This window comes from Hordeum vulgare, chromosome 2H, assembly GCF_904849725.1.
Source record: "Hordeum vulgare subsp. vulgare chromosome 2H, MorexV3_pseudomolecules_assembly, whole genome shotgun sequence".
Taxonomy (NCBI): Eukaryota; Viridiplantae; Streptophyta; class Magnoliopsida; order Poales; family Poaceae; genus Hordeum; species Hordeum vulgare.
The window spans coordinates 371,159,275-371,171,442 of NC_058519.1; the positions used below are offsets into that span (position 1 = coordinate 371,159,275).

The window sequence follows — 12,168 nt, forward strand, 5'->3', positions numbered from 1 at the left end:
GGCTGGCGTCACGACCTACGGGCCAGTCGACGCGACCGCCTTCGTCGTCTCCCTTCATGCCATGGCTGGCATCAAGACGGCAAAGCGATCAACGGGGAGCGTCTCACCGCGCTCGTGGACACGGGTTCGACGCACAACTTCCTGTCCGGGGACGCCATGCGCCGCCTCGCACTCCAACCGTCGGGCTCGGAGAAGTTCAGCGTCACCGTCGCCAACGGGGACCGCCTTGCTTGCCAGGGGGTGGCGCGGCAGGTTCCCGTCCTCATCGGCGACGAGCCGTTCTCCATCGACTGCGTCGGCATCGACCTGGGCTGCTACGACTTCATCCTCGGCATCGACTTCCTGTCCACTCTCGGCCCCATCCTTTGGGATCTCGATGTGCTGTCCCTCATCTTCTGGCGCGAGGGCGGCTGTCGAGTTCAGTGGACAGGCATTGGCGGCTCCGGCGCCGCGACCCCGCAGCTCCAATTGATGGCGGCCGCACTGGACGAGGCGCATCCCCTCCTGGCCGACCTCCTGCAGCACAGTGACATCTTCGGCGAGCCACAGGGCCTCCCTCCCACGCAGCCCTGTGACCACCGCATTCACCTGTTGCCGGACACGGCACCTGTCGCCGTGCGCCCGTACCGGTACCCTCAGCTGCAGAAAGACGAGCTCGAGCGTCAGGTGGCGGTCATGCTCGCGCAGGGCATCATTCGGATTTCGACATCGCCGTTCTCCGCCCCGGTGCTTCTTGTGCGCAAGCCCGACGGCACATGGCGCTTCTGCATCGACTACCGCGCCCTCAATGCCCTGACGTCCAAGGACAAGTTCCCCATCCCCGTCGTGGATGAGCTCTTGGACGAGCTACACGGAGCGCGCTTCTTCACCAAGCTCGACCTTCGCTCGGGCTACCATCAGGTGCGCATGCACCCTGACGACATCGAGAAGACGGCGTTCCGCACTCACCATGCCCACTTCGAGTTCCTGGTGATGCCGTTCGGCCTCTCCAACGCGCCGGCGACCTTCCAGGCCCTGATGAACGACGTGCTCAGCCCATACTTGCGCCGCTTTGTGCTTGTTTTCTTTGATGACATTCTTATCTACAGTGCATCTTGGGCGGAGTACCTACAACACGTGGCCATCATCTTCAACGAGCTTCGAGCGCATCGTCTTCACCTCAAGCGCTCGAAGTGCTCGTTCGGCACGACCTCCGTCGCATACCTGGGGCACGTCATCTCGGCGGACGGGGTAGCGATGGACGCGGACAAGGTCGCCCGCCGTCGCCGCGTGGCCGACCCCGCGGTCACCGCGGGCGCTCCGCGGCTACTACCGGAAGTACATCCGGGACTTCGGCCTCATCGCCGCGCCACTGGCGCGTCTCCTTCGACGCGACGCCTTCTCCTGGGACGAGGAGGCGACTACGGCATTCGAGGCTCTTCAGCGGGCGCTCACGACGGGACCCGTCCTCCAGATGCCGGACTTTGATATGCCGTTCGTGGTGGACTGCGATGCCTCTGGCATCGGCTTCGACGCCGTCCTCCACCAGGGCAAGGGACCGCTCGCCTTCTTTAGCCGCCCCTTCGCCGCTCGCCATCACAAGCTCGCGGCCTACGAGCGCGAGCTTATTGGGCTGGTTCAGGCGGTGCGCCACTGGCGGCCTTATCTTTGGGGCCGGTCCTTCCGTGTGCGCACGGACCACTACAACCTCAAGTTCTTGCTGGACCAGCGCCACTCCACAGTTCCGCAACACCAGTGGATCAGCAAGCTCTTCGGCTTCGACTTCACCGTCGAGTACCGCCCCGGCCGTCTCAACACGGTCGCCGACACCTTGTCCCCCCGCGACACTGAGGATGTCGCAGACGACGTCGCCATGGCTGGCACTATCATGTGCATCCGCTTCGGGCCATCTTTCGCCTTCATCGACGACATTTGCCGGGCAACTTCAAAGTCCGCGAACGCGTAGGGCCTGCGCCAGCGCCTTGACGCCGGCGAGCTGGACGCGCCCTGGCGCTTGGACGAGGGGCTGCTCCTACATGGCCGCCGCATCTTCGTGCCCGACCATGGCGACCTACGCCACCAGGTCCTGACCTTGGCGCACTCTGCAGGGCACGAGGGCGTGCAGAAGACTCTCTGTCGTCTCCGTGCTGATTTTTACATCCCCGGTGATGGCGCGATGGTCCGCGACTGGGTGCGGTCGTGCGTGACGTGCCAGCGGAACAAGACGGAGACACTACGACCCGCGGGTCTACTGCAGCCGCTGGACGTACCCTCCCAGGTGTGGGCGGATATTTCCATGGACTTCATCGAGGGCCTTCCCAAGGTGGGCGGCAAGTCCGTCATCCTCACGGTGGTTGACCGCTTCTCCAAGTATGCGCACTTTATCGCCCTGGGTCATCCATATACAACCGCCTCCGTGGCGCGGGCCTTCTTCGATGGCATCGTCCGCTTCCGCGGTTTTCCTTCGTCCATCGTCAGCGATCGTGATCCCGTGTTCACGGGACATGTCTGGCGGGATCTCTTTCGACTGGCGGGTGTGAAGCTCCGCATGAGCACGGCGTTCCACCCTCAGACAGACGGCCAATCCGAGGTGGTCAACAAGGTGATCGCCATGTACCTGCGCTGTGTTACTAGTGATCGTCCACGAGCTTGGGTGGACTGGTTGGCGTGGACGGAGTACTGCTACAACACCTCCTATCACTCCGCCCTGCGCACCACGCCTTTTGAGGTGGTCTATGGGCGCCCACCTCCAGCGATGCTCCCTTGCTCCCTTACGAGCCTGGGACGGCTCGGTCCGGGACGGCGGGCGACTTACTCCGCACCCGCGACGACATTCTGGCTGAGGCGCGCCAACGTCTTCTCCAAGCACAGTAGCTGGCTCGGAAGTACTACGATGCTCATCATCGCGAGGCGGAGTTCGCGGTGGGCGATTGGGTGTGGCTGCGCCTCCTCCATAGGACCACGCAGTCTCAGGACCCGCGCTCCAAGCGCAAATTGGGACCTCGCTACGCCGGTCCGTTTCGTGTGCTGGAGCGTGTTGGCCCACTCGCATACCGCTTGGAGTTGCCTGCTGGTTCTCGCCTCCACGACGTCTTCCATGTTGGCTTACTGAAGGCCTACCGCGGGGACCCTCCTGCAGCAACGCCGACCCTTCCTCCTACTTCGGATGGCCGCCTCCTTCCAGCTTCCGCACAGGTGGCAAAGGTGCTGCAGGCGCAGCAGCGTCGCGGCGTCTGGCATGTCTTGGTACAGTGGACCGGCCTGCCAGAGGAGGAAGCGACTTGGGAGAAGCTCGACGATTTCCGCCAGCAGTTTCCAGATGTTCAGCTCGAGGACGAGCTGTTTGAGAAGGCGGGGAGAGATGTTATGACCGGTACAACGTACCAACGGAGGAGGCCCAATGGGCAGGGTTAGTTACGGGCTTAGCCCAAGTTATCTTAGCTATCTTGAGTCCAAGTTATATTAGAGTCCAAGTTATCTAGGGTTTAGTGGAGGCTGTCCTCCTTTATAAACACATGTACCCCTTCGATATTAAGCAGACAATAAACAGTATTCTGTTGTCGTCTCCCTCAGGAGACGGGAGCCACAAACCCTAGCCGCCTCTCTCTCTCTCTCTCTCACGCCGCGACGGCGCCCAACCGCCGGCGCCGGCGTCCCCAACCTCGCAGCCCGCACTTCCACCCCTACAACCTACGTCCGAGACCTGGTAGAACCCTAGCCTCTACCACCGCCATACGCGAGCGGCCGGCAGACCGTGCGCCAGTTCACGTGGCAATGCCCTCCAAGCACAACCTCGCGGCGAGCCCAAAGGAAACCGCGCTGGATCTTCTCGAGTTGCTTCAGAGTTTTCTTCGGGGGCGCTAAAGCAAGCATCTGGTGAATGGGTATCGCGCTGAGCACCGATTTTACAAGTGCCAGCCGCCCAGCCTTGTTCATGAGCCATGCTTTCCACGACGGGAGGCGACCAGCCACGGCGTCAACAAGCGGTTGCATCTGTGTCGCGGAGGGCCAGCGGGTGGTGAGCGGGATGCCCAGGTAGGTGATGGGTATGTCCGCCGTCTGGCAGCCGAGAACCTCCAACAAGGCAGCGCCAGACTCGTCGCCATGCAGGGTCGTGGCCGAACTCTTGCCGTAGTTGACCCGCAGGCCCGATGCGGTCCCAAAGATACCGAGGATGCTCTTCACAGCGAGAACCTCATCCATCTCGGCGTGGCAAAACAACATCACATCGTCGGCGTATAGAGAAATGGCCGGGACGTTGCAGTGGGGGTGGAGTCGCCGAAGGATGCCGGTCTGGAGCGCCCGTCCCATAAGGCGGGCAAGCGTGTCAACCGCCAGGACGAGTAACTGCGGGGATGTGGGGTCTCCTTGGCGCAGCCCGCGACGGTGCCAGATCGGGGGACCAGGCACTCCATTGAGCATGTCACGGGTGCTGGCCGAAGATAGGAGAATGGCCAGCCAATCCCTGAACCTGTCCCCGAACCCATATTGGCGCAGAACCTCAAAGAGGAACGGCCATGATATGGAGTTGAAGGCCCGCGTGAGATCGAGCTTGAGCATGATGCAGGGTGCGCCGAGGTGATGGAGCATTCGAAGGGACTGCCGGACGAGGATGAAATTGTCGTGGAGCGTGCGTCCGACAATGAAGGCGTTTTGGTTGCGGCTCACCAGGCTGTCAAGCTTAGGAGCGATGCACAACGACAGAACCTTCGCGAAGATCTTGGCCACGATGTGTATCAGGCAGATCGGCCGGTAGTCTTCAAGCTGGTGGGCGTCCGCGCGCTTCGGCAGCAGGGTAAGCAGGGCTTGGTTGAACTTACTGAACCCTCTCCCGCGCAACGTGTAAAGCTGCTCAAGGACGTCCATGATGTCTTGCCTGATGATGCTCCAACAGGCACGCAGGAATTCGGCGGTAAACTCGTCCAGCCTTGGTGCCTTGTGCGCCGGCATGCGTTTGATCGCAGCCCAGATCTCCTCGGGGATGAATGGCGCCTCCAGGCTGTCCAGGTCGCCGGGCGTGATGAGCTGCTCTAGGTCAAGCGTGTGCGCCCAATCCGCGGCGGTGCCCAGCAGCCCGTCAAAGTGTGCGAATGCCGCATGAGCCATCTCCTTGTGATCGCAGAGCACGTGCCCGTCAACTAGGAGGCTGTGCACGCGGTTCTTCTGACGACGATACGTGCACTGTCTGTGGAAGAAGCTCGTATTCGCGTCGCCCTCCGTGAGGAAGGAGATGCGGGCGCGCTGCCGAGCGATGGTGCGCTCAAGGGAGGCCATGCCAAGGTACGCCAACTTGAGCTGCTTGCGCAGCCATTCTTCCGGCAGGGTGAGCTGACGGCTCTCCAGCGCGTGGTCAAAGCTGGCGATCAGCTCGCGAGAGATGGCCAACTTGTCCCGGACATTGCCCGTGGACTTGGCACTCCAGCTCGTGAGGGCGCGGGCCGTGGCTTGCAGGCGCCGGACCAGCTACTGGAAGGGATCGGGGTCGTGCACCGAGCTCCAGGCCGTGGCGACGGTGTCGTGGAATCCATCGAGGCGAAGCCAGTAATCCTCGAAGCGGAAGCGCCTGTGGGCCACGGGCATTGGGGAGCAATCCAGCAGCAGCGGGCAGTGATCTGACACGACGGACGCCAGGCATCGGAGGTGACATTCCCCGTGGTAGTCCTCCCACTCCGCGGTGCATAGGACCCGATCTAGGTGCACAAGATCGGCGGTGATTGCTCGTTTGACCATGTGAATCGGCGCCCTTTGAGGTATACCTCCTTCAGGGCGAGATCATTGATGGTGCGCCGGAACCGTCCCATCATGCGGCGGTTCAGGGTGCCAGAGTTCTTGTCCGCGTCGCGGTAGATGAGGTTGAAATCGCCGCAAAGCATCCAGGGGCCCGGGCAGGCGGCGCGAATGTCCCGCAGCTCTTGCAGGAACAGGAGCTTATCTGGGTCGCTTTGGGGCCATACACCGTGGTAAGCCACCACGGAGCGCCGCTGGGCACGCACACCTTCACCGTGATCGCGTTCTGGGTGAACAGGGGGTCGAAAATGGTGACAACCCTACTCTTCCAGGCGATGAGGATGCCTCCGCGGGTGCCGTCAGTCGGAAGGTAAATGGAGCCATCAAACTCGGACCCAAGGGTGTCCAACACAATCGACGAGCAAATCAACGCCATTCTCGTTTCCTGAAGGCATACAATGGATGCACGGGTGGTACAAAGTAGCCAGCGAATAGCGCAGCGCCTAGCGCGTGAGTTCAAGCCCCTGACGTTCCATACAACTATTTGAGGACCGGGATACATGGGAATGGGGTCGACATCGCAACACCACCAGGCTAGCGCGCGCAGACCATGGCATCGCCCACCGGGGAAGCCAGGCCTGCAGGGACCGTCCGGTCAACCAAAGCAGCGATAGCCTGGAGCACTGGCATCCTGATCGGCGTGGCAAACATGTCATCATAGTAGTATCTGCACGACCGCCCTCCGATCAGATGTGTGAGAGGCGGTGGCTGGGGCATCGGCGGCTGCAGAGCGTCCCCTCCTGGGACTGAAGTTGAGGGGGGGGGGGGGGCGCGGGCGCTTCCCAGGAGAGGGCAGGACTGCGTCGAGCTCCTTAGTTGCCGCGGACAGGAATGTGCCCAACGTCCATGCCTGACTGGCGGTGGCGCAGCTGCACCATCTTTGCAGGGTGATCGGGGCGAAGCGAAACGCCCAGGAGCTAGCGTGCGAGAGTTTGCGGCGCTGGAGTCTGAATCAGGGCGAAGCGCGGGCCTCTGCAGAATCCGGGGGGGGGGCGCTACAGTGGGGGGGTCCCGCGTCTGGCCCGGGCTGGGGGGCTCTACCAGAATCGGCGCGGGCCCGTCGGCCCCGTCAGCAGGCGTGTCTTCGGGCGCGGGCCCAGCTGCAGCTGCAACTTCGGGCGCGGGCCCAGTGGCAGCTGCGTCTACAGGCGCGGGCGCAGCGACAGCTGCATGGGCCGGTGGGGCCGTCTCAGGCGCGACGATCTTGGCGGGGAAGGAAGTGTCACTTCTCGCCCTCTCCTCGTAGGCGCGCACATGGGGCCGCGACGGCTGGTCAAGAGAGGCGCGTGGCGGAGTAGGTGCGACAAAGGTGGGCGGAGCCGCCTTTTGCCCCGACCGAGCTGCAGGTGGGGCTGGTGCATCCGTCCTCTCAGGCGGCTTTGCAGAGCCCAGGCGCAGCAGGCAGCAATCCCGACGGGGCGTGGGATCAGCCGTTGCAGGGGCGGGGCCCGACCGGATCCTCCTCGGTCGTGGGTGGATTCAAATCTTCGGTTGCTGCGAGACCGCGATTGGCGAATGAGAGCCCACCACCTGGCCCGATGTCATCAGCCGCACCGTCCTCGCCGTGGAGGTTGGTGGCTTTTTGGGTTGGGGCCACAGGCAAAGCGGCTTTGGGCAGCTCTTTGGGGCCCCTCTTTCTTCCTTTTCTGACGCCGTGACGGGAGCTCGCTGGGCCCTGCTGACCTGGCCATGTCAGCATCCCATTACGCTTTGGACGCGGCCCCTGCAGCGGCGCTGCCAAGGACGACCAGGGCACCACCGTACCAGCTCCATCGGAGCGGCCGGAGTGGCCATGGGCGTGCAGCGCCGGTGCGTCAACCGCCATGCCATCAGCCCGGCCGCTCTGCGCCTCGTCCGTACGTCGGCGTTTGCGACCACGACGGCGCGCGCGCCCCGGACCAGGCCCTTGGCCTTTGCCAGCACCATGCCGCTCTCCTCCGCCATCTGCATCGCCGCCGTTACCTCCAGTGGCCTGAGAACCGGCCGGAGCGGCCCGGATCAGCTCCGCCTTGGTAAGCGCAGTGGACAGAGGGAACGTGAGAGTTCTGGTGGACGGCGTCTCCGAGGGCACGCGGCCAGGCAGCTGCTCGACAATCTCCAGGACCGCGGCGCACCTGATGTCGGCCGTGTCGTGCGCCCGCCCAGAAACGCGTAAGACAGCCATGTCGTCTCGGGAGCGTGTGCGGGGGTGCAGGCGCTCGATCCAGCAGCTGCCACCCAGCACTTGCTCGGCGGTGGAGAGCAGCCAGGTGTGGGCGGGGATGCCACGGAGCTCTAGCTCGACGCGGTATTCAAGCCCACCGGCGCCGGCGTGGGCGAGCTTGCACCAGGGCCGGAGCGAGAGCGCAAACCGCGTCGAGCTGATGAAGTGCTCGCCACGGAGCCGCCGCATGGTCGCCAGGGAGGAGAAAATGATCAGGAATACCTCCGGGTGGTGCAAATGGACAGAGAAATCTCCCTCCGCGAGCTCCAGGGAGCAGAGAAGGAGCTCGGCGACCTCGTCGGCGGACACGGACGGTCGGTTGCCCGTGACGGAGGCCACCATCGCGCGGGCGAGCACCTGCTCAGCCTCGTCCATCTCCTCGGTTTGCGCCATGAAGACGCGAGCTGGGGTGTCCTGGAGCGGCGGCTGGGCCAGAGGCAGAGGGGGCGCCGGAGCAGGGAGGACAAGGGCTGGGGGAGGGGGCGTTGCCCGGGGGCGCGCAGCCGGGGGAGAGGCTCTGGCGGGGGCACCGCGATGAGGCCGGGGCTGCGGGTCCGCAGCACCGCGCGGGGAGCGCGGAGGCGAGGCTGCGTGCCGCCGTCCACCACAGTCACGGGATGCGTGGCCGGACGCGAGGCAACGCCGACAACGGATGTCGTTCGGGCAATCCCACATGCAGTGGCGGTGGTCGAGGCACCGGAAGCAGAGGCCCGCGAGCTCCTCCGGGGAAGGGCTTGGCGGGTGCATCCTGACGTGGGCGGCGGTGGCGTTCCCGACGGCGGGCCTGCTGGAAGCCGTCGGCGTCAAGCACCGGCCCGCCCGAGACGCGGTGAACCTCCGAGCGAGGACCGAGGCGGTCCTTGGCGGGCTGGCGGACAGCAGGCGTGACAGGGGCGGCGGCGGCCGGCGGCGCTGCTGCGGCCGGCGGGGTGCGGGCGATGTCTCTGTACGAGCGCGTCGAAGACTCGCTCTCCGAGCTGGACCAGCGGTCGACAGGGTCAGCCACCACCGGAGCCATGGCGCAGGGAGGCGGGAGGGCGCGGGGGAGGGCCTGCCGGCGGGGGACGGCGTCAGCAGTGCGGCGCGGTGTCTAGGCTAGGAGGAGGGAGCGGAGCGCGGAGAGGGAGCGGAGCGAGCCATCCTGAATGAACTTTTATTCGGAAGGCACTTGTTGTACATTTTTTAGTAATTACTTTAGACATGAGGAGAAGAGCAAGGGTGAAGCTCACAGTTTCGGAATTTGTATCCAATCTTATCGTTTGGTCCATAAGTAGTGTTGGCGTGTCCAAACTAAACCTACCTCTACATGAAAATGGATAACATTAACACTACACCAATAATTAACCTGAGGAACTTTTGGAACTTTAAGTCCTTTATTATTTCGGTATTAGATTGATAATTTGTGGTGGCATCACATCAGGCCATTTATTGGACTCGCCGCTAAGGTTTATAATGAAGATATTATTTATTATTGCATGGCAATTTGGCATAATGTTTTGGGTGTGCATCATATTCATGCCAATTTGTCGCCCCATCTAACATCTAGCATCTGCAGAACTGCGTGTGCTGCTGTCAATATGCTCAGCTTGGCATATTTGCTTTGGTGATTTTCATCGTTCTTATACACCATCCACTTAAATTCATGTTATGTGTGTTGTTATTTATCTTTCTTTTTGTATTACTGCGGCCCAGTCTATCATGTCTCATAAGCTACTGAACTTCTATGTTACCCCATCCTTTTCAGGTTGGCTCACATCATTTATGTAGTGATTATATTAAGCACTCAGTTGGGAATATCTTGGTGGCCATCTCTAATTCCCTAATGAAGTTTGTATGCTGCTCATGCTCTTCTCCTTGTTTTTATGGTGCATAATTCTATATATATAGAATTATTTATTTATTATGGTATCTATTGCTGTGTTCATAGGAAGCCGTTTGGGTTCAGTTTGTTGAGCTGGTCTGGGCAGCTATACACACAGTATCAACATGCGCTCATAATCATTCTACAATTAATGCCACCAAAGGTTCTGTCGGTTGTTCATCTGCTGCGGAAAGCATAAGTCATGACACTATGACTAAAAAAAGCACCAGTATTACAAGCTTTATAGCAGTACTCAAACTACGATGTGTCAATAGCAGTAGGCAGATAATGACTTGCCTCTTTCGAGTACTACACATTATTCTGAAGCTTCTGAAACTCAATGACTCTGAACTGAAAGATGACTTCATTTGCCTGTCCATTTATCATATTCAGAAGTTACATTGGGATCCTGGTTACCAATTCAATGCGGGGAAACTTGTAAGCCTTGTCACGGATGACCGACATAGTTTGAGTAAAGATTCTGCACAGTTTGGAATTGTGTCAGGCAGTCTCCTCCAGCTCTTGTGCTCTTTAGTTGAGCAAAGTGACACGGAAGACACGGACCGACGAGATGTATTTGTGAAACTTGCAGATGTCATTCCTAGATTAGCAACTTACTTACAAGAGCAACAGCATATCCCAAAAAGTCTCTCTCAGTATTCAAAGCACAAAATATTGGTAGTTTTCATACATCCAGCAATCTTTTGTTACGAAGTTGAAACAATCTGTAACCAAGTACTCATCAGCCATTGCTTTCTCAATGCAGATGTTAATGATAAGGCTTAAGCCTCACATACAGCAGAACTGCTCACATATTGTTTGTTTGCTGAAATTACTTCGACGCCACTTTCAGAGTCTACTCCATGAACCTATGTTCCAACATAGAACTAAACTGGAGAATTGTTTAGAGGGATCCCCATTTTTGTTGAGTGGTGTAGGTTTGGGCGAGCTTCAGGATAAATCTACCCGGCACTTAAAAAGACAGGCTATGTATTTGTTTCTTAGTTGTTCGATATTCTTGGCTTGCAGTGGAAATGATAGTAGACTGAATTGTTCATGCAAGAGAGATCACAAAGAGCAAGGCTGCACTGATAATTGCAACTATTTTGGCTTGTCAGAAATCTCGGTTTGGTTTCAGAGATGTTGCTTAGACGAGATTTTGGACTCAAAATCATCAACAGATATTGTTTTATGCTTTCTGCAGTTATATATGGAGGAGGTATGCTTCTGCTCTAAATGCCAGAAACCTTGTTAACTTTGTTCATTGTTCAATGGCAAAACGAGCTTCTGTTGGAGTTGGTCGATTTTCATTATGTCTTGTAGGTACTAGATAATTTGGGTTTTATCTTCATACTCATGCATTTCTGCTTCTGTTTGTCTTCATAAGTGATTGTTGTCACCTTTTGCGGGTAGTTTGTTTCTTTACAGTAGAGTATTTGGATCTATATTAGTGCACATTGCTAGGGAGTTGCTTTCTATGTTGAGTACATCTTGAGCATCAGTGAGATATCATGCTCATTATACCTCAGATTTGCTAATGTTTTTCTTTTCACATACAGTTCCTCTCCTCTCTTGTCCCCGTTTGTACAATGTAAATTGTACTTCAGGCCAAATGCTGAAGCCTTTATCTTCTTAATGCTTTGTTTTTTAGTGTTAACATGTATTCCTTGTGTTTGAGCAATTTTTATAGTATTGGGCATATGCTCCTTCATATTGCAGGACGATATGTTATTCATCATTCTCTTGCAGCTTTTGGATGCTCCACTTATTTCGTTGGCAATGTAAGCAGAAGATATACCATGCAACATTTCATAATGGAAAGTTGTCCAGACTGTAGGTATGTTTATATAGTTATGACCTTCTGTCCAAATTTGCAGAGATAAGATGGAAACTAAATGGACGTCTGAACTGATTGGTGCCAAACTGTTCTCCACCATTTTTGACCCAGTTTATATTTTTCATCAATGGCTTTCATTGGTGAGTCAGTCAACATGTTATACGTCTTATTCTGTTAGAGTTGCTAGATGCTTATTGATCTCTGCAAAGCAGTATTATGACAATCAGTTCTTGTTCATTTGATTGTGCAAATAGCTTCATACTGTCATGGTTTCTTGGTGTTGTGTTATCAAAGATGTAGCAACAAACTTCCAGTAGTTTATGCAGTACAGGATAGGAAATGCCATCCTATAATGATTTTTTGGCCGAGGAATTCTGGTTACTGCACTTCATAGAGTAAATTGGCAGTAATTCATTAGGGCTCTAATAACAATCAAGATAATAGGTCCGGGTAAGTGTACATCAGCTACCATAGCTAGAGGTAAATCATCTCTTGTTACTA

General features: G+C 57.8%; 1 protein-coding gene across 7 annotated transcripts in view; it reads left to right on the forward strand.

The window, feature by feature from the left end:
• The window catches only part of LOC123426313, a 60,757-nt gene that overhangs the window by 4,375 nt on the left and 44,214 nt on the right, over positions 1-12,168 (forward strand). For all 7 annotated transcript variants that reach the window (XM_045110125.1, XR_006622144.1, XR_006622145.1 and 4 more), the window contains exons 5-9: positions 9,714-9,800; positions 9,897-10,508; positions 10,597-11,049; positions 11,550-11,611; positions 11,708-11,807. In XM_045110125.1, the coding sequence (XP_044966060.1) occupies positions 9,714-9,800; positions 9,897-10,508; positions 10,597-11,049; positions 11,550-11,611; positions 11,708-11,807 (1,314 nt within the window). The remainder of the gene's footprint in view (positions 1-9,713; positions 9,801-9,896; positions 10,509-10,596; positions 11,050-11,549; positions 11,612-11,707; positions 11,808-12,168) is intronic.